General features: G+C 47.3%; 1 protein-coding gene across 1 annotated transcript; it reads left to right on the top strand.

The window, feature by feature from the left end:
- The first annotated feature begins 1,310 nt into the window (after window positions 1–1,310).
- Window positions 1,311–22,618, top strand: LOC128727654 (uncharacterized). The gene is made up of 5 exons (XM_053821590.1): window positions 1,311–1,432; window positions 11,603–11,626; window positions 13,229–13,678; window positions 16,140–16,154; window positions 20,784–22,618. Exons 1-5 carry the CDS (start codon window positions 1,351–1,353, stop codon window positions 22,439–22,441), a joined length of 2,229 nt encoding a protein of 742 aa, XP_053677565.1. The 5' UTR covers window positions 1,311–1,350; the 3' UTR covers window positions 22,442–22,618.
- The last annotated feature ends 514 nt before the right edge of the window (window positions 22,619–23,132 follow it).

Below are 23,132 nucleotides of genomic sequence, written 5' to 3' on the forward strand. Positions count from 1 at the left end.
ATCGAAAGTGATTCAATTCCAGCACCACCATCCAGCAGTCTCGCGGCGACCTTCTTCAGCGCAGCATCGCCAGGCACGAGTGCGGAGTCAAAGCTAGCCAGCTGGGAGCAGGTTCGTGTCCTGGGTCGGATTTTCCGTCGATCTGATGTGGCCGGTGCGGTTTGCAGGCTGTCCTCATACTACGACGAGTTGTGTGCCGGTGTGCCGTTGTGCAACGTTAACGCGCCTTGTTTGACAGACGGCCACGCAGCCGTTGGGCGGACTCGCGGGTCCAGCATCCAGCATCGGGGCTTCGGTTGCAAGCGCTTGCTACGCCAAAAACCGGTGTCGACAACAATCGCCGTGTGATGTTGTGGTAGTCTTGGTGTCGGTTGCGGATTGTTTCTGCTCGCTCGATCGTTCGACAGATCGATCTCCACCAGGGGACGGATCGCGTGTAGTTACAGTTGTTCGTTGGTGCCGTCGAGAGGCCCGTCATCGAGAGTGCGACGTTCGTGCGAGTTTGGGGTTACTTTTTTCATTGTTTTCGTTTATTGTTAATTACCTGTTTCGAAAGGTTAGGCTACTCTTCCGGAAGTAGATACGAGGGACACGAGAAGCACGAGGAACACGTTGGGTTAGGGTTGGGTTTAGCTGTGATCGTTATTTGAGATGTCCTTCGAACGTCCTTGACATCAGGCAGACCGTACAGAGGCATTTACTTCACTACGCGTTTGCTTGTTTAATTGGCTAAATTTCGTAAATGTTCTAAAAGCTTTTTTTAACGTTTTCATTTGAAATTTATAATTCTAAATTAATTATCGTGTGTGCACGTAGCACGATCAGAACCTTCGCCGCGATCGAAACGAAATTGAAAGCTCCTTTTACGTTCCCTCCTCTATCCCGTCGTTGACTCAATCCATCGTCTCTCAGGCCCACCGGTTCCGGTTAAATTACGTGTGACATTTAGTGTGAAACTGTACGGTGGATGTGAGACGGCAAAACATTTTTACGAATCAACATAACAAAAAAAAAACATCTCGCGAGACGCCTTACGAATCCATCGCAGCAGTGTTTCCCATGTCGGATGGATTTATCCGCGTGTGATGAAACGATTTTTGTCGCCAGTGTGAAAGGAGAAACGATTTTCGTGCCTCTCTCGTTAGCGTACCCGCTCCGGGCGGACCAGCGCCAGGCAGTTACGGAGTGTTTCTAGGGTTGTCGCTTAATTTTCCTACCGTTCTTACTACAGGCCCCAGAAGGTGCAATAAGAAACGAAATTCGCTTTGCGATCGAAACAGGGCACACGTGGTTGCCTCGTGGCTCGAAGGACTTACAGTGCGAACGTGTGACAATCTAGGATATTCGACCATGGTGCGGCTCGTGGTTCTGCTGCTGTGCGTGTCGATGGCGACGACGCAAAAACCAGGCAATTTTAACTTCAAAGAGAAAGGTGAGTGCTCACGCGCCTTCCACACACCCTAGGCCAGTGCCTTCTGCTCCTCCTACCTCCCTGTAGACCGTAGACACCAACGACCGGATTGGCTCCTTTTTAGCTGGGTGCATAACGCCAGGTTTGCGTACCCGTGTGCACATTTGGTGCCTTCCCCCGGCGTGGACTCCCAGATCCGTTGCATAATCCGTTTGTCCTCCTATTGGTGATCCCAGCCAGGTTGCCCTCCTTTTGCTGCCTTGTTTTTTTGTGCGGCACGAGAGCACACTCGCTGGTGGGATTGAATATTTAATGGTTTTCAAATAACAACTTCGTGGTGGTTTGCGCCGTAGAACAATGCCGTAGATGTAACATGTAGCTCGTTAGATCAGTAGTGTGCATTAAACCAAACGCTCGTGAGTGGAGTTGCATAACGGGCCAGTAGTAATTGTTCCTTGTAGTTCGTGCGTGCTGTAGATCCTTCCCAATACAGAGCATATCCCTAACAAACGATGCATTCCACGCCAGCGAAACCTGTTCGTCTTTTACTTATTCCATCCACCGTTAATCGGTACATCCTTGAGTACCGTTCGTAGACGCATCCTGTCGGGTATTTTTTTACCTTTTCCCAGTCGATTGTTGCCCCATTAACCGTGAAAGATGTAAACCCACGCCCGAAAGACCTCCCGCAGCTGAGTTCTTCACCACGCGAATGTCCTGACCCGACCCGACCCCGTTCGAAACCGGCCGGAGGGTAAACTCATGTCACTGCATAAGCCTCCCGTGACCCCAATCGCTGGCGGATGGGTGAACGATGGGGTGTGATTTCTCGCGCACCCATTACTCCGTCCTCCCATGATCCCCGTTTACATAATCGCAGGTCGCGGTGTGGCCTGCCGTAGGCCGGCGACTGTGACGATGATAATTGGGATGAGTGGAAACGAAGATGCGAACAAGGAATAGGGGAGGAACAATATAATTCCATCAGGGAATATACTTTTATTCACGCCATTCAGCGTGCCGGAACGCATATTTCTTGACCTTTCCCTCTTTTCATCCTTGCTCGCCTGTGGGTAATGGTATTTCATAACACGACATCGGCATCGCTGCTCCTTACTCCTTGTTTGGTGTGTTTCGAGTCAGAGTGTAAAGTTCCCCGGTATGAACGCGGGACGAATGCGATTCCTCACGCTGTCCGATAGCGTAGGCCAAGGAATAGCTTTGGAGGCGGATGTTTTGTCGTATGCAAATTTTATTGGCCCATTTCCGCGACGCACGCTGGTAGCCGTGGTCTCAGGCACGCTTCGAGCCGTATTATCGCTCCTTGCGACGTTTTAATTGCTGCAAATCGATGATTAAATTAATTTTAATTGTGTCCACTCAGACTAAGCAGCTGCTTTACTAAGCTATGCGGCAGCAGCTCTTTCCTTTTGTGTGCTTAGACGCAGAATTAGCACAGCGATATGCTAACGTTATATGATCAGGATGACTTAATTAGACCAATGGAGACATATATTTAGAGAGCTGAATTGAGACATCTATGCTGTTTATTTTATGTCTTCATCAAACTTTCTTAAATTCCAATAAATCCATACCGGATACTACAACCATTTAAAAAAGCATAGATGAATTTACTCCATTCGACCGCATCGTTTGAAAACTTCGATGAAGAAATTAAACGATATCTTCTGATGGACCTACGACTGCCTACAAAAACAAAACATTTGGGTGTGCGAATGTTATGGTAATATGGAAATCATGGTATTGGACCTGTAGGCCTTCACCTAGTAGCGACAAAAATTATGCTTTAAATTATACAAACGAGCGGAACAATTTGAAACGAGTATGATGGCAGAATTGAGTGCGCATTTTCAAACAAAAATCGGTTGAATTAACGAAAGCTCGGTTTAATCACTGTGTTTAAGTTGCGTGTTTATTGGTTCAACACTTCCAAACAATGCTGCTTACGGCAAGATTCTGTTTTCGTTCATGAGACCGTTGCGTAATGCTTTTTTTTCCAACGACTCCGGGCCAAAGAATCGAGCACATTCCAGTTTCCAACGCGAGCTGCAATCTAGATCGCAGTTATCTAAACATAGTATGCATTGCGTCGGTGAGGTGCAATCGCGATTTCGACACTCCCGCCATCTAGCGGCATTTCTCTCACTCTCTCGCACAGCTGCATTCTACTGGCAGTTTAGGAAAATGGTGCACTTACCGTCGCGTGCCGTCATTGGATGCTGCTCGGGGCACGCGCTGCATATCACTATTATCGTCACCGATGGTGCAACGGTGTTTGTAGAAAAGCAGTGAAACCGGTTGAGAGTTTAGCTTTGGGTGTGATAGCACGAGCGAGAAAGAGCCGTGAGTTTATTCAAAACGAGAAGATGCTGGTTACATATGACAGCGCGTTTACAACTCGCTCTTTGTACGTTTTATCGAGCTATAAAAGCCACATAACACTACGAATAGTTATTGCCATCGTTTCTCACTTTCTCCAACGGCTTTCTCCGTGGCATATTACAAAAAAAACGCATCATCGAAACCCCTAAGAATGAATTCCTCAACCAAAACTGTGTATTTTTTCTCAACCGATTCGATGAAAGACTTGAGCGCGAGGGAAGTGACGAACCCGGATTGACGTAATCGAATTTATATAAAACACAAAATACGCACATACCCATCGGACGCGGTAGGTGACCCAAATACCGAAAGGCTCGAATGTGGAGTACCCTGTGGGGTGCCCCAACGGTGCAAAAGGGGGAGGCTGTATGGCTGCGGGTTGCAAGTCTATCATGGGTGCAGGCGCGATCAGGTGAGAGCGATGAACCGGTTTTTGGACCGACGATGATGACGATCGACATACCCTTTCTCGGTTCGTGTGTTGATTAGACCTTTGGGTGAAATTTCCGCACATGCACCGTACGAAAGGGAAATGATAAGCGAGAGGTTTCGAGATCTGGTCGGGGCAACCTTGAATGCTACGTAATGTTATTGCCAACCCTGTAGGATGTCGAAACAGGACAATTAGTTTCAGGTTCCATCGACACCAATAAATGATTATGATTCATTGTGGTTTTTCTATCAAGATTGGGCGGGTTTTTACATTCATTAAAACGCGACTCATGCAAGATGAATCGGATAAGACTAGGATACCTTTTGCCTGATGTAACACGTGTTCAATGCAGCAAAGTAACTGTACATAGCCTTAGTGTTCTTAAGCACAATGTTCCAGTGTGAAGTTCATTCCCTTCGCGTAGGCAGGAAACCGTAAAAGAAAAGCAACATTGTTACGATCATCGCAACACTAGACGCAGGATATCAGTGTTCGTGCATCTACGATTTAATCTTCATTTTTCACACGATAACACTTTGGTTCTGTTTGTCGTTCTTGGGTGGACAAGAAAAAATCCTTGCTTGGAAGCAAACGTTTACGCCCCCACGTCGCATTTATCGCGCATTCTATTATTAGCCACTCCGTCCAAAAGCTCGCTACCGGCCAGCTCTTATGCTGTGGTCCATCATTAGCATAAAGCGCCATTGTTTTACGTCCGAATCGGGATCGGTGGACCATGGCCGGTGGCATTCATCTCTCGCACACGCTCGCTTCACTGCGGATCAGGTTGTGTTTTCACCCTTTTCCACCTGAAGAATGCTGCTGCCAAAGTTCGCGAAGAATCCGTGTTTCGTCATCGGGTAACACATCGCGGTGGAATTGCACGCGCCAAAGCGCTAACGTTCGAGACTTTTCCATGGAAACCTGATCTGTCGCCGCCTCCAGTCGCCGGTAGTCGGCCGTGGAGGTGTACAAGGAAAGACACATAGTTTTCTGCTTTCAAACATTCCCGCCAGAATCCAGCCACTTGATCAGCCGACCGGCTCGAAGGGTGGAAGGAATTTGAATTTCAATTTATTCATTCCGGGTGATTAATTGCGCCGGTACCCTGGTGCGAGGGAGCGTTTCGGTGCCAATCAACCCACCGGGGCGGTACTCATCTCCCGCGTGGTAGATGGGGTCAGATAGGATCGAGTAGCGGAATATACTATGATGTTGGCTCCAACACCACGCCCGGACGATAGAATGGCGAAGAGCCCGATTCTGCGGAGGCCATCCAGTGCTCGGCGAGGGTGGCTCATCACGGTTCGGTGGCTTTTTTGGTGTTATTTTTCTTTCGCGCTCCGACAGGATGCCGTGCTCATCCGTGCGCACGAAAATGCTTCGCGTCGATCTGGTGGCGTAACGTGCCGCACAGCATGAATCGAACGAAACATGATCGAGGCTCGAAGTGGTTGTGGTTGCAGGGAGAAGAATCTTCGACGATGTCCAAAATGTTGAGCAATCGGAGCCGCGAATGCGAGCGCCTTCCGATTCGCGTTTTCTGCACGGATCGCTGATGAAATGCATTGCTTTTTTTCTGTTTTCACGCCATCAAGGCACTCGTGAAGCTTCTTTTCTGCTCGACAAACCACGGGGTGAGAGAGAGAGAGAGCTAGTTCAAACGGATCGAGCGAGTCGTTCATTAATCAAGTGGATGCAAATGACGATGAGAAGCGGTTTTGTTCGGAAAGAGGGAGATCTGGATGGATTAAATTTTATGTTTATCTAAACTGTGTTTCTTTACTATTTGCCTGGTCTTATTGCCCTATTACCATACCTTTTTTCTATCATTTTGAAAATGCATACAAGAATAAAGTACTCAATTTACGATACGATAAAATCGACGAAAAGTGGTTTTCCGTATCACTTCAGTCTTGCAATCTTTTCGTCATACATGGTACAGTAGATTAAAATCACAATCCAGGATCAACAATATACACGGCTTGTCTATTTTTTGTAATTGTTCTCCTTGGAATCATATGTATTTATTGCCATTTCTGTTAAACGTATACCTGATACATACATAAATAGATCACCTTAGTCGCAGTTTTTAATGATTTTTTGCGAGCTCTGCAGCTAATTTATTGCCATTTAAACAGTTTTATTCCATGCAATAAAATGTAGCCTTCGTCAACCTCGAAGGACACGGTACATTCAAAGATTGCTAATCGACCATTTAGCAAAGTTTGACAACATTCCCATTGCTTGAATTCATAACATCTTTTAGTGATTTTTCTCTACATCATTTATAGCTAATCATGTTCGGTGGCACAGTTGTTGATTGAATCATGAGAAAGAAACCCCACATCGTTGTGTGGCTGCGTGGGATACTTTTCACAAAGCATCCACTGCTACACTCGCCCACGTAATTCCGTAACCATTCGTCTAAAGCCAAACACGTGAACACCAGTTTTAAATGCACTCAATTATGCTCCTTACAAAACGACCCAATCGGTGCGCGCGGTTTGCAAAACCCTCTGCCCCAGATGCCCCACAATGCTAGCCGCCAGTTCAAGGTTCCCAATAATTATCGCGAGCATTTCGCGAGCATTCGGATGCGCGCAACCTGCCGCTACTGCCGTGGAAGGAAGAGCATCGACCATCTAATTATCTCCAGCGCATTTGCCGCAGCAGGCGTGTTGAAGCGTTGCCCCTTTCCGAAACATTTGACAATTACCACTTGCACAATTTGACAGCACCATTTATGCGGCACAACAGTCCGTGGCTACTTGGATTGTTGTGGGTTTTTTACGATTCTGTTTCCCTCTGAGGCGTGCTGGCGCTTCGGCACCGCGCAACGTTAAGGCATGGAAGCAGATGCGCGATGGCGAGATTGCCTCAAAGACACGCTAACGTGGTGCACGATTCAAAGGCCAGGTTCATCGTTCGGTTCCAGGTGCATATGGGGGCTACAAATTGATGGCACTCGCGTCGCTGGGTAAACGAGGATTTTCACACGTGAATCAATTCACCATAGATTCACCGCCCCATTGAAGAGGGATTAATTCCGTCGCGTGCCTGGTTAGGAATTACGATAGTGGCAAAGGGATCCGAAGCATGGTGTGTGCTGAGACGTAGCCACATCAATTTGCTTCACGATGCTCGAAAGGGAAGCGATCGGTTGAACGGTAATGATCGAAGATAGGTTTTCGATTAAGCTAACCAACCGAGAGACGATCTGAGGGGATGAGATTTACCATGGGAAAATGTGTTAGCGCATGTCGAACATGTGGCCTTTGACGTACGCAACCTTTGCATTCCGTTCGCATGCAAATACATCGCAACATGTGGGTGCGATTTGAATGCCTAAGAAAATTTAATCGACTCGTTTGAATGCAGGCAATTTATTAGGACGTATATTTGCATTTCCATATGAACTATTGAAATGGAGTTTTGTGTTACATTAACTCTACCAGAACAGGTCAAAATCATTTGCCGTTTCAATGAGATGGGATGCTGATTATCATGCGTCAGAGAGATCGGCGATATTTACTGATAACATTTGTAGGGGAAATCCATTTAATTTAGTGTGGTAATCCAGCTGGTACATGTAACCTCTTCGACACATGATCTCTCGTTACTAGCGAATTCAAATTTGGCGATTTTGGCGTTCGAAATGCGACGCCGAATCGAACCGCTAAGCGACGAGCGTGGGCTTGATTTTTGTGTATTTGTTGCATGCAAGCGTGTATCTTCAGATTTGCCCAAGCAGTGCTCGGGTAGTTTTGATTAAACTTTATTCTTCCCTATTTGCCTTGTGCACTGTTATTTCTTCATTTTTTATGAGCATGCATAGATTCTCCATAAACATATGTGCTGCGATTTTGTACTTTTATGTTGAAATCGTAAAATTTTTATAAATTACTTCAATTTTTTGATGGAAGGAAATGCCACGTTTTTTCCAAACAACAAATAAAAAAGGGTGACAATTTTTTGACCCTATGTTTTTAAACTTAAGGACTGTAAAGTGTCAAACCAGTAGATGCACGCTCAATGTGACCGAGGACTGCTCACCCAAAACTGTGAAAGGGTTAATATCCCTAACGAGATCCGCCAGTGCAGTTCCTTGTTAGCCCGCCATTACCGTAATCAACAGCATCTTGCCGACCAAAGAACGGCCACAGTTCGATCCGAAAGCGACACCCGCTTCAATTATGGACATACGCCGCCGCACATGCACCGCAGCAACAGTAAAACCAATGGTCCACATTATGACTGAAACAATAGTGAAAGGAACGCAAAAATTTTCGCTCCCCAAAGACAGTTTGGCTCGCACCACAGGATCCCCCGGCCCGGAGCCAGTTCGTTAAGTAACCGGCCCGTTTAATTCCGTAAACGTTGTGCAATGCACCTCGTGGGTCATACTCTCGGTGGGTGAAATGAGACAAAAAAGCAAAAAATCAAACGAGGATCTACGGTTACGGAATGGTCGAGTGTGTTCCTTAGACGTGAAACTCGGTTCCATCCACCCGCTGTGGCGTTTTAGATTTTCTAGACCGCAACCACGTCGCCGAGGGCGTAAAAGAAAGCGTTACTCAAGGCTTCATGCCTCCGTTCGACTTCATGGATGGGGGCCGGCGGTGAAGGAGAAACATCCCTGGTGTGCCAGGATCGGGCACTTTCCGATGACTGCGGAATGCGATCGGTGAGCTGGTAAAAGTGAACGTGCCTCACCAGGGGAAACTGAATCTGCGCCCGGTGCAATTGCACCTTTTCCTCCGAACGATCACTTTGGGTTTGTTCGGGTGTTTCGAGAGGGAAATGGGACGGAAGGCCAACGTGGTTCAGGTGGCTTACATCGAACCAGCACCAGGTGGTGAAAGTACACGAGCGACATTCGGGTTGAATGTAGCAAATTTCAGCCCGATTCATGGAACAATTTTTGACTCGCTTTTAACAAGCATAACTTCCTCACAAAACAGCTCACGTGTGATGTTGTAGACCTCCTGGAATGGATGCTCAATTCTGTCTCACATTTATGGTGCCAATAAGTGGCATAAAATCGACACCAAACCCAACCAGTTCGTTCTCTGCTCGGCAACAAAGCGCTTCGTATATAAAACCCATTGAGTCCGATTTCGCCCCCAAAGGCGCGCACACGAAAGGATCATCATCGAACCGGGGCGGCCAAAGAATGTGGACAAGCCGTCCGGTGTTCGTGCTTTTCTTTTTCTTTACTTGTGAAGTCCTCCTCGCGCGGAAGACCGGTCGACCTTCTACGTCGGGTCCAAAGCCGGACCTGGTCGCGCCTTTCGTTCATCTGCTCGCTCGGGGTACATACGCAAACGCAGAAAAGTGATCGAAATGATGATATACCTGTTGCGCGGATAAACCCCGAACCCCAGTGAGGGGACATTCTTTCCCACCCCACGTAATCGACCCTAGATCGGGGTGGAATATTGAGGTTTTTTTTTTGCAAAACCGATCACCAGCCACTCGATCCTGGCCCGGGTTGGGTAGTCCGTTACGGCAGCTCAATGACCATTGGGAGTGTTCGTGCGTTGGTCAAGAGACCGGTGCAAGGTCAACCACGATCGGCCCCCGGCGCAGGCATGAGATGGTTTTATTTTTCATGTATTATTTTTTTTGCACAACTCTAAGCCTTGCGCGAACTAGACGTGGGTTTTCCCCTTCTCTCGCGAAGCGAGTGAGACAAAAAAAATATCTCTCCGCTTAGTAACGGGTGGGTTGTTTGGTCCGTTCCAACGGAAAACTCGTTTTCCTTATCGAGGGGTGGGATGGTGGGTGAGATGAGGGGTGAATGGGCAGCTCGAGCTTTGCTTCGCCCACTTGCACCCACCGAGAAATGTAGAAATTTGAGTTTAATTTATCCAGACGGAAGGATTTACTTACGCCTGCTCGAGGGGTTGCGATTCATTACGCGTCCGTACTAAGGGAGAAAGTCCATTGCAAGGCGCCCGCGCAACAATGACCGAGTGAAAACCTGGCCTTCGCTGGTCCGGTTATGTTTGTGAGCCGGAAATCGTGGCCACGGTTGTGGGTCTCGAGGAAATAACATCTCGCCGAGAAGAAAGCGATATTATTTATCTCGCAAACTGTGGACCTTTCGAGGAACCGGGCAGACAAATGGTCGTGGAAATGGGAGTTTTCGTCCCGTTCCACGCTGACGGGCGATCTCGTGCAAAGGCGGAAGTAAGTGCCGCAGAAATATGGTCCTTAGGTTTCACGTGCTTCACATGGATCCTGAGGGAAAGCTTCGTTTCATTTGGCTATTTGTGCGATAGATCGTTCTTGTGGTGAGATTAGGTTAGTTGATCATTAAGCGGCTTATCTTTGAAGTGTAAGATTTCGATCAAACCGCAAAGGCTAAAGGGTTTTCTATATTAAGGAGCTCAAACGGTAGTAATTTTCTCTTCGCTGCGGGACAAGAAAGTTAAATTACAAAATGTTGTACAACAACGTGCTGCATATTTCAGTTATCCGTACCAGATGCCGTTGAGCCATTTGTTGCCATGGTGATTTTAAAAGGATGTCATGGATTCACGATGAATTGAATTTCTCCTTAGTGACTTATGCTGTTTTATATTAATTTTTTACTTAGTTTAATGCATTTACATATGCTTTACTTTGTGTTACTCTATGTTCGTTGTTACATAGATACTTTTAAATATGTTTGACAGAAATTTTACCTCGAAAATGTGCCATAATTATGCAACAAGTCCTAAGTAAAGCGATATGCAAATGCAAATGAAACAAAAGCAAACACGGACACATATTTACCCGTTCGTGTATGCTTATGGTAAAAAAAATATCGCAAACACCCGTCAGCACCAAAGATTGCACAATCCCAAGGTCAATGGCGTCCATCTTCGCTCGTCCCGTCCGGCATTGGCTCACCCAAACGGCAACCAAATGGCAAATAATTTTCCTCTCATTATCGCCACCACGCGGCTTGCTGGCAATGTAATTTTACTCCCGCGCGAGCAAACAGTACCGAACCGTCGGCTTGACCATGTCCTACAAAAACTGAAATCTAAACAAAACCAAAAAAATACATTTACCCACCCCAACAGCAGCTTCTGAAGGGGTGAAATTATTGGCAACTTGACCCGCCTATCGACGATTCGCGTGGAGATGTAGGAACGGCGCGCAAAGTGCCGTGGACACGTGCGATGCTGAGATTGAAGCTTTTACACTAATGCTGCTGGCGTAAGAATGGCGTGTCGTCATGCTTCTTTTTTTGTTTCTTCCTCTCACCTTTTCGCTGCTAACCACCTGCTTGTCGCTTTCACACGAGGATGATCGAAGCTGGATGGTAATGAAAATTTCGCTGTTTGTTTCACTGTTTGCAGGTTTCAAAAGCAGCCAAAGTTACGGTGAGTGTTGTTGGCCGCGCTGTATCACACGCCGGATTGGACTTGACAGGCCATGATGATGACGTTCAGCTACACACGAAACGTCGCCACACCTTGGCCTGGTTGAAAATCGCTTCCCAATTATAATTGCTTCGTTACGATATTCCGTGCGTAATGCGCTAATGGTTAATTACAATCAATTTTGAGTGGTGCTGTTTGCGGATCGTTATTTGCGGATGCAATGTAGAGCGTAACATCTTCGATTGAGATGCAATCGCATGGCGTTTTTGAAGGTCAATGTCTGGTTTAATTCTCTCTGCTGTTGGCTGTTAACCATTAAACAGCGATTACAAATGAAAAGCTTGATCTGTTGATGCCCTAACTTTGCTCATGGCATCCTTGAGCTAATTTTTAACAGCATTTTAATTTGATTTCACTTCTTTAGGCCTGTTTTGAATGCAATCTTGTAATTGGTGATTTTATTCATACTCATCAGCAACGCCTTAATTCGCTCGAAAAGTGGAAAAGGCTATTGTTTATCTAATACCTTGAGCGGGTTTAAGAATGATCAACTCATCGTCCCTCAATTAGTCACAACGATCAGCTAATGATACGCCTTCGTTGGGGTTCGTTTAACGAAGATTCGTTGGGGGTTTCAAAAACATAAAAGTTGCTTGGTATTTTTGTCATCGGAAGAGATGTTAAAACACAAGATTGCTTGTACATTTACTAGCAGAGATATGGTACATTTCGCTTATCAGCATTATATCCTACTCATTTGAATCAGTCGATGTGACTGTGACATGCTTCCTTCAAGGCAGGTTGCTCCCGAAAAACTCGCAATTGATTTCAACACATCGCCATCCCCGCAGGAATCGCTAAAAGCAGTCATACGTCACTGGCTGCCGATGGGTCATAATATTTATAGGCTCGGCAATCGTCCAGTCGAATAAGCGCACCTACTCCTATACAATCGGCATACAGATACGGCCATCCATTAGCCTCATTGTTGCGGCTCCGGGAAACCACCCCAAGGAGGATGCAGTGCAAATCAAACAAAGGAAATTTATTCATCACTTATTTGTGTATCCATCGCCCTCGATTTGGGGCTCCGATCGTTGGGGGTCCGATTCCGCACCCGTTGAGGGTTTGGTCATGGATGTTACGCAGACCTCTGGCCGGATCGATAGATGACCACTCCTTGGGGCGCCATAAGTGTTAGATAAAACTTCCCTTTGATATCGTTGGCCCTCATCACAAAGGGGTGGCTTTTCTTGGGTTGTCGATCGCCTCCGAAGATGCCTGCTTCGGCCTGAAGGGGATGGCGCCATTTGTTTGTTTCCCTCAAGCCTTATACTGCCACCATCGTCACCACCGCCATTACACAACCAACCCCAAGCGCGCGCTCTCTCTCTCTCTCTATTTCCGTATTTTCTTTCTCCTTCTCTCTCCCTCTTTATGTTTCGCTTTCTGTTTCTTCTTTTGTGCCATCGTTTTCCGCCTCCGTATTTCGCTGCTTGCTTACAAACTCGATCTTTACATCCAAATTCCACCCCACCGACACCGTCCCTCCTTCCGCTCGGACCGCACCTGACTGGATTCGCACACGCCACCCCCGATTAGACATAGACCCGCAGGTGCTGGAGATCCAGCGGCAGAACCTGATCACGCAGAAGATCCTGCAGCGGTACCTCGAGCGGAGGCTACATCCAGGCCGCAAACCCCAGATCCGCGTACCCTCGGTGGAGGAGATCCTGCCAAAGCCCTTCGCACCGCTTGCCTCCGTGCGGGACGTCCGGCAGCAGAATGAAACCAACGACGCCACCACGGGCGAAGGATCACGGTACGATCTATTCGACGGGCGAAACGGTCGTCAGTACAATCGCACGGATGGGGAGGAGCAGTACCAGGAGGACGGGGAGGAAGGCGGTGAGGATTACCAGGAGGAACGGGACCTGGACCAGTACGACGATCTGGGCGAGTCCTTCGACATCGAATCGCTGCAATCGGGCGAATCGGAACACGTGGACTCGTTCTACCGGGACAAATACTATGGTGGCCACCGGCAGAGAGGTAATTATCGTTGTGTGCACCCTTTTCCCTTCCCCCCCCCCCTGGGTCCTGGTTCCTGCCGTCCTCCCCCTCAGCTCGTTGGACTTCGTGGCCGTGGTTGCGTGACACCTAACCTCACTCTAACAACGCGCCATACTCGCGGTGCGGCGCGGTGTCTCCGACGGTCTCGGTTGATTGTTAGGGTTCTTGGTGTGTGCTTTGCTGTCCGATCGCGTGATCTTGACCCATAATGGGATCGATGGAGGTGATCGTGATATCGCGCGCGTGGTTGGCGGTGCGCTGGTGACTTGCTGCATTCTTTGCCAAGGCCTTCGGTGGTGGTTTGGTGACGCTACTTAAAAAACCTGCTTTCCATTTCATTCTAGAACTAACTGGAGCACGATCGAGGGAGCGAACTAGAGAGCGAGTGTGTTTGTGTGTATGTTGGGTCGAGGGACACCCTTCCAGGGTGCCCTTAGGTGGGCTTTGGAATGACATCCGCGTGTTCTCGAGTGTCGTGAGCGTGTTGATGGATGGAAAGACATAACTTTTTAGCTGAGGTTGCAATCCCAACCGTCACTTGATTTAAACGGAGAGAACCCCTCGGGATATTGGGTAACCGGAACCAGCTTTGCCCTCGCTGGTTTATGACGATCGGGAAGCAAGTGGATGTGATTCCACACGAGTTTGAACCTCCACACAAGCCGTTATGCAAAAGACCGCTCCTTTGGAAGAGCCTACCGGTTGTGGATGAGTGTAAAAACGAAGGAAAAAAAACCCGCCCGGTTAAGTTATTCGTTCAGCATGCAACAAACTATCTTCCAGCTGGCTTGTGAAAGTTCCCACTTGGGTAGTTTTTGTTTAACATTTTTTTTTGTACCACCTTCAAGCTGCGTCAACTCTGGTTGGATCCACTGCGGTGTAAAACGGCACGTGTGCGATTTGAATGAAACAGTCTGCACAAGCTCGAGAAAATCTCGTTTGGGTGGGTAATGAATTGAAACATCACTTCAGGAAATGGCCGGTTACGTGTGCGGTCGAGAGTCGAGACCAGCTTAACTCCGATGGATTTACCAACGATATGTAAAGTGTCAAAATTGGCCTTATCGCTGTGTTGGCTCGTCGACGAAATGGTGAATTCCTTTTTCGTATCTGAAAAGAATTAGCATAGAGTAAATATTTGTCACCAATAAGTCCTGTGGCTTTTAACAGAGGTATTTAAATTAAATCCTTATAATGACTCCATTCGAGCCAAATATGTCCATTTTCGAAAGGCGATTTGTCTCAAAATTGTTAATAGTTACATGATAAAAATTAAGAAAAATTTGTGCTCAAATTTGAAATGTGAAGCGAATAAATAACAGTTGATTACAACCTCGCTGAATAACGATTAATCGTAAATTAGATTTGGTATAATTCCATTACCAAGTCACCAAATCTCCCAGTGCTCGCCTGCTAGCCAGAAAATGACCATTCACCCTTTTCTCCGGACGAGGAAAACTCGCCATAACATCTCAGCCAGGTCGTTTGTCACGCACAGCTCAACGCTGCATAATCGAATTACGCCCCACGCGAGATGAATTATCTCGATTCCAGTCGCTAAATGTGCCAGTACTTCCGCAAAAGTTTGTCCACCGTCGAAAGGTTGCAGCTCGTCTCGTGCCAACGGTGAGCTTTTCGATTAGGCTCAATTTATCGTCCCAACGGCGAAGCGGGTCCAGTTCGGTCGTCATCGCCTTCATAGGCCTTTCCGTTCGATGGCTGCTTTCTGTCGAATGATCGATCGATGGTTGCGGTAATTATAGCTGTTTTTTTTTTCGCAATACGGCCACCAGACTCCCAACGGCAGCGATCGGTCAGTTACGCCAGGGACGTCTCGAATGGCGGTACGACGACGATAACCATGGCCAGAGAGTCCGTTGGGGGAGACAAATTCTGCGCGATTACGGGCCCGTTAGAGTGTCCGGAGTGCGTTCGGTGCATTCAGGTCATTTCCCTTGGCCGTGCCAGTGGTCCATAATTTGATGGATGAAATGTTTGACAACTAATCAAGGGGAACATGCGCCACGGTTGGTTGGAGAGAGCCCATTTTCATCGACCGGCTTGATGGGAAAGAGAGAATAGATAAGTAGTGGCTGATAGGCGCTAATGAGCGGTTACGCAATCGAAGTCTCTGATACTTTGTACGACCAAACAGACAGCTTCTGAGCAGTGATCCGTCCATGGGAGCGGGACTAATGCATTTTGGAATCGGCCATCGACGTTTGGTTACTTTGTAGCACACTTTCAAGCGCATGTACCACTGCTACATTAAGACCAACGAGCCCAATTAATGCCTTCTCACGAGAAAACTAACTGTAAATAGAACATTTTTTGAGCAACTACCTCAGATTGATTTTTCTCTCATCCATTCTTTTATCCAATTGTTTTTTCATCAAAGCCCGATTCTAATGAATTTTTGTGTATGTCTTTTTTATTGCAGCATCTCAGCTCTCGGGTACGTACCAACTATACCTCATGAGATCGATAAAGTTGCATAAATTTCCATCACGCAAAGAACGAAGCGTTGTTTGAAGTTTTTCAAATATTTTTTATATTTTTTGATTCACAGATTTTTTACAATTTTTTTCAAATATTCTTTCTATTATTTTAAACGATTTTTCCAACATAAACTATAAAACATATGATTAATATCCAGTTAAAACCTAGACGCATTGAAGTATTTATTCAAGTTGGCGATTTTTTCAGCATCAAGATTTGTCTTTTTACGTTCAAAAACGAATTGCTGTTCAGCACTCTGCTGCCATCGAAAATATTTAAGGCTTACTGTCGTTTCCTTGACCTTTTTTTTATCGGTATCAGCCATCACTTGATCATCTCACGGAAATCTCGACCTCATGCGAACGGTGCGTGCTCACGGGCTTAATGTCTTCCCGTTCGAGCACTTCTTAACGCTGCAATGAGTGCAGCTTATCCTCAAGAGTGTCGTAGCTGCTCCCGTCGAAGCTATTTTTTTAAATGTAAAAGCAATTATACCGCGAGCTTGAGCGTGTCGAATGGTGCCACTCGAGGACGGCGAAAAGCCCCGAAAGTTCAAGAGCCCCTACAGCCCACAGAAGCCCATCATTTGGGTGCATCAATGCTGGTCCGGTCTCAAGTAGTTGTCGTCGGAAAATATCAAAATTACTACCCTCCACGCTTCGCTATTGAGAGCGGAGATGATTTTTTTTATAATCAAAGGGTATTCAACCGTTTGCATAATGCAAACCTGTCCACCGATGTGGAGAGGGCTTTAAAAAACATATTCCTCCTTCATCGACCGAAACAAAGCGGGATATAAGCCAAAGCGAACTGACCTTTGGAGGGCATCGTTTCGTTTTACGACGTCTCTGGACATCTGCATCCTGGGCCGCTTTCCCGACGAGCAACCGATTCCATTCGCTTCGGCCAGGGTGGCGTTTTCGATTGCGAGACTCTTATGCTCTGCAGCACCTAACATAAAGCACCATGATCTACTTGTTCGGTTAATATGCATATCGCTCGGTGGATCACGATCGTACTTTGTTTGAGACGCGTTTCGCAAAAAAAAAACAAGAAAAACGGCAATCACAACGAGTGCTTCGCGATGATCGCACACGTCAAATTATGAGCTCGACTCAACACGACCTGCGCAACCATCCGCGGACCGGATCGAGCTCGATCGCGTGTACTCTGGGGTTGTTGGGGGGGGGTAGTTCTGACCAAATTCGCCCACCCCACACACTCGCACATGCGCGCTCTTAACATGGTGCGAAAGCGTCCGCACGCTTGCCGGCAACAAAACAGTAATTAACCTTTAAGACATCGCGCAGCCCAGCATCAACGGCACAGCGGTAACACCATCGTTGTGCCATCGTTGAAACTCCACTCGAAGTATCGAACTTGCGGTACTGAACGTGTACGACGGGCGGACAAAAAGGAAGCCAAGGCTGCAATTGGGGTCGCGTGCCGAACGAAAATTGGCCGCTAGCGGTGGTGGCTTCCTGCTTACGTTGCTCTAATCTTTGATAATGATCCAGTTCTTATTTATTGCTGCTGTCGAGCCACGAGCGCTGTGTTCGCACAAGTGCTCGAAACTGGGGACGCTATGATTATGAAAAGGCTGCAGTCTGTGCAGAGAATGGCTTTGCTGATGAGGAAATGGTTGAACGAGAATCATTGATGATCAACGCCTGCCGAAACAATGGCAGACGCTTGCCAATTTCTGAGGTTGTAGGGAAAAGCGATAAAGCATTTCGGAAAATGCTATCATTTACCGTTTGCCGTTAACGCTCGATGTTAAGCTGTAGCTTTTATGCAACGCAGTATCTGCTGGCGTAGTAGGCTGGATTTGAGCAAGTGGTTGGTGCAATTTGGTACGAACCACCAATCGAGATAATCAAGCGGTAAAATGGTGGAAATTACACGTTTATCGAACATAATGGAGTTGATAACAAGGTGTAAAGACATGGACAATATTATATCTTTAACCTTTCGTGAAAAATTACGATGATCGGTATGGTTTTTTTTTTGGTAAAGCTAGGAAAAAAAACTTTGAATGAAAGGATGGAATGTAATTTTAATAACATATTTTTAAAATTTCAATGTACTTCATCCTAAACGATTCCGTAATAATAGGGCAGTATTTAAACGCAGCATAAATTGATTATAAAATTAAATTTTCATCATTCTACCTTATTTGGAGCCTTCTTCAGATACTTTTTGTTTATGCATTACAAGTAAAATAAATTAACATTTTGTTCATGTTTCAAAGCTAGTAGATGGACTATTTATCTTTTGTTTGATAGCATTCAATTTACAAACCACGTGACCGCACATTTCATTGTTCAACCCTCACTGGCAATTCAATGCATCATTCAACCATTTACACCCCGATTGACATTCGTCTTTGTAGCCGTCGTTGACGAGGTCACAACGTGGCCCAACAACGAACCCCTCTTCCGATTCCCAGGCTACTTGAAGCTGGTTACATTTTTCCAGCGATAAAGCTGCTCGAGCCCTTTTTATTACCCAAGGGTGACTTCATTAGGTCCTCAGTAAAAAAAAAAAACAAGCAACTCATTTTAATCTAATCAGCGAATCATTTGCTCCCCGCTTAGCGCCTAATAAACTGACCAATGCCACAAAGAGCCGGCTAGATGACATTCCATTGGGTGCGAGGTACCTAATTTAGCGTTGGATCTCTCATCTTCCGCGCCAAGCCCCCGATCCCGAAGGGTAGTAAATCAAACAGAAAATTCGTCCTTGACATTTGCGTCACATTCGCCTCCCGAGCGTGGAAGGGTGACGCCCGGCACGCACACCGGACGATGGTGATGAGCTTGACGAGACGCTGGATCCGGACACCTTCAGATACCTCTTGCGCTACGCACGATTCAGGTTCAGGTCTACCATAGAGAGCGGTTAGCTTGGGGAAGCGATAAAAGAGCGCAATTATCATTCCGCGCCAATTAGCCCCCAGGGCTCCCTGTTGGAGACGGAGTACATTGCGCTGGCTGACGAGGCTTCTCTACCGTGGGACGTTTGGAATTCGCGCTTGGACGCGTACCAAAAGGTCGCTCGGACTGGAAACCCGGTAGACCGGACCTGTAGCGCGGTTTACTTATTTTATTCCACACTGGGAATGGCTTGATGGCGGCTGTGGCGCAAAACAAGCAGCAGAAATCCATAAACGGGCTGGTGAACTTCCATCGAGTGGCTGATCGAGTTATCACACGTAGCTGTAGTCTTTTTGCGATGGAGACCAGTTTTCCCCCAGAGAGACCATCGTTTATGAGAGATTTTCCTGTTCCGCCCTAGCAGGAAGCGAACGAACGCGAGTGATCAAGTTCAAGGACGTCATTAAGCGCCCTTTGGTGTGTCCGCGAAATCCGCACAAGTTTACGCGCGCACCAGATTGCCCCCGGGTCAGTGGAGCAACCGTACTGAGGAAGGAGATGCTGGGCTGACCCTTTCGAGTGTCATTAGCGAGTCGAGGGAGAGCCGCTGATGATAACACGCGTGTGCTAATTTATCACTTATCGCACACGGTGTCGATTATGTACCGAGAAACCGGCGAAAGGTTGAATCAATTACCCGTGGAGCAAAATCAGCCAATTTGTAGGTTCAGAAAACCGTGGGACTCATGTCATTATTCATACTTAACCCTGAAACGTACTCATTTTACTTTGTGCTTCTCTTGAGAGATCCTTTTTGTGTCCATTATTCACAGCGATTTTTCCTACTAGCGACATGCCTGCAGTCAACTGAATTGATCCAAAATTTGTTTAAATATTCTTATTAGCCTGTGCTATATGTTTATTCCATGTGGGTTTTCAAGGCTTCGGTTCCATATCCAACTGTTTCTCCAACTGTTCACTTATCTTCACAGTTTTGAGTCCTGAATTGAATACGAAATCCTTAAAGTGGTCTTGGCTCTTCTTTGTAAGTGTTCAAATTAGCTCCTGCCCTTTCTGTTGCACTGGCCCAATGACTAACGTCCTGTACAGTCCCCGGATTCCTATCCTGTCCTGTATGTTTCATATATGGTTGTTCGATGTAGGCAGTTTACGCATGCGATAAATGTATTTAATCTTGTATTATACGTCCTATCAGTATATAAGGTTGATGTACTTTGTATATGGTTAATCACACATATAACACACCTATTCACACTTCGCACACCACCCGTTCACTTTAAGTACGATTGATCAGATTAACCTACTCATCTGTACAGCCCCTGGGACATTGGGAACATATATGTTCGGGAGTTTGTTAGTAACTACAAAATGACGTTTTTCCAACCAACTGGAAGGAGACGTGCAATTGGTTGATCAAACTGGCCGTTCGACACTACTACTGACCCCATAACACTGAAGGAATTTATTCAGCAGCAGCAACAAGGACATGACGAGAAACACCCACGCCCCCATTGCCACATACACACCCTTCTCGCTGAAGCGCCGGTGGTCATCTCTAGCCTAATTATGTGTTTTCTTTTTTTCTTCTTTTTTTTCTTCCTCGCAACGGCACTATTGCCCCTTTGCTTTCTGGCGCGCCATCTTTCGGCTTGCCGCGTCTACTTAACATCGTTCAAACGGGATGGCAGCACGCGATTCTGGCGGGTTGCTTGATTTGAATGATCTGGATGAAGATTTCGAGGACGATCCCGAGCTGAGCGTGTTGAGTGAGATCACGAACGAAATTCGCCTGCGGCAGGAAGCGGCCCGGGAACCTCCGATTGGCACCGGAACCGCCAGCCGAGTGAAACGTCAGGCGATAAACAGCCGTACGTCACGGCGAGGTCGGGTGACATATCGCGAGACACCCTCCATCACAAACCGGGTTGATTCGCGGTACTATACGTCGGATGACTACGTCGACTACCCGACAACGCCCAGGTTGAATAAGAATCTGCGCGACAACTACTCCGAATACCGGCTGCTGTCGAAAAGCCGCATTGCCGCCAATGAACCGGTCAAACCAAGCCGGCCACGTGCCACAACGACACAGACCACGCTGGCTCGGAATGCGGCTCGATCGCGCAATCGTAACACGTTGAAGTCTCTCGCGTACAAACCAAACGTGTACAACGCCAACACCCGGCGTCCAACGTTCACGCTGTCGGCGTACAACAAGGCTCCTACACGTCCCGGCAACAACCGTCGTGGTGGAAGCGCGAGACCATCCTACAACAAGGACGAAGAGCAAGGGCGTAACTGGAACCGGTTCGGGCAGGCATCCGCGTCGACGCAGGATTGGCGCCGAAAGACGGTGAGCCTTGGAAGCTCCAACATCCAGCCCAGTACGGCAGCCCTTACGGTGACGTTCTTCCTGCCTACGGACACGACCGTGTCCGTGGTGGCCAACTCGAAGACGGAGATCAGTCTGATCAAGACGACGACGACCAGCATCGAGGAGATCTGCACGTCCTGCTTCTCGTTGACACAAGGCCCGAATGGGCTACCAGTGCACGTGTTAAACAAGGAGATCACGTCCTTTAACAACGACGGTCTGTTCGAGATCACTAAGTTCATCCTGAGCTCAACTCCGACCACGACGATTTCGGTGTCGCAAAACACCTTCCGCGGTCGTTCGACGGCCTATTCGGCTACGATTTCGACCACGATCTATGAGGCGACTCCATTTGTGCAGACCAAAGGCAAAACGGCCGATCCTAACTCGGTCCTTTCGAACGCACCACTCGCGAACATCCTGCTCTCTCAGCTACTCCTCGGAAACTTGGGTGTGGCTCCGGAACCAAACTACATTCCCCGGCCGACCGAGTTCCTGCCGGATCCAAACCGCTACCAACTCGTGGTGACAACTGCCACGGACTACAAAACACACGTCAAAGAGATCGTCGAAACGGTCACGCAGACGAAATCGATCGTACTGCCGGTCACGTTCCAGGGGCGCGAGATCCTGACCACCGTGTACGAGAGCGACGTTACCAGCACCGTGATCACGTCGTTCATCACCGAGACGCTGACCATTCCGACGACATCCACCATTCGTATTCAGCCCACAACAAATCCAGCCGACGACCTGTCGAATAAACTGAGCCTGCTGCTTCCGCTGCTCGAGGAGCGCGAACGTCAGAATCGATTGCTGTCCGCCATCGAGTCAACGCTCCCGATCGTGTCGACGACTCCACCAACGATCGCGCCCTCACCGACGGCTAACAGCGCCGTGTCGAAGGTGTACGTGTCCGGGCAGCATCCGGGCGAGTTTAGCGTCTCTTTTACGACCATCTTTAACACGTAAAACCACGAGGTCCGGTATTGTCACTCTGGAGATCCAGAGATCCACTCTAGTAGATTAGTGGGCTAGCTACCTGACACCGAGATACTCGTCGTGGCTTTAGGGCAACTATGTTCTTCCCAATTTTTGATCTGCGGAAGACTGTGCCCGCAGAGTATGAGAGATTCCCCTGTTTTCCAAATCAAACCAGACTAAAGTTGTGTCATCGTCCCCATTAGAGTACTGACAGGGATTCTGCATATTTTTTATAATTTTTGTATGTGCTTTCAACACGATGTGTGAGATTCTGAAAATCAAACGTTGAGCACGGATGAAACAGGACATTTTTTTGTTTAGAATAATTGGAAGCTCATCATGTGGCGAACGTCTCGGTTTGAGAATGCGCACCGAGGTTGGTTGTGTAACATGTTTTTCGTCATAAATAAATCGTACTAAAGCTGTGAAGATGGAACCAGAACGCTTTGCCTCCTCAGTCGTCTTTGTAGGGTAGGTTCTGGACATCCTGCACGATTTTTGGAACGTTCATTTTCAGGCAGAAGCTCTCTGTGAGGTAAGATTCCACAGTGGAAGGTAAGTATACCAGCCAGTTTGAGATGAAGCCTGCCCTTTCGAAGGTAATACAAAATTGAATTAATTTAACTAGAACGTTGGTGTTAGTGTCGATCGGTGTCGGATGTCTCCTAATTAACTGTGC

The sequence above is a fragment of the Anopheles nili genome, chromosome 3 (assembly GCF_943737925.1).
Source record: "Anopheles nili chromosome 3, idAnoNiliSN_F5_01, whole genome shotgun sequence".
NCBI lineage: Eukaryota > Metazoa > Arthropoda > Insecta > Diptera > Culicidae > Anopheles > Anopheles nili.

Bases quoted from the DNA above. Each gene is read 5' to 3' on its own strand.
- LOC128727654 (XM_053821590.1), top strand. From the start codon at position 1,351: ATGGTGCGGCTCGTGGTTCTGCTGCTGTGCGTGTCGATGGCGACGACG. The intron at 1,433-11,602 runs GTGAGTGCTCAC...CACTGTTTGCAG, and splicing joins TTTTAACTTCAAAGAGAAAG to GTTTCAAAAGCAGCCAAAGT. The intron at 11,627-13,228 runs GTGAGTGTTGTT...ACCCCCGATTAG, and splicing joins CAAAAGCAGCCAAAGTTACG to ACATAGACCCGCAGGTGCTG.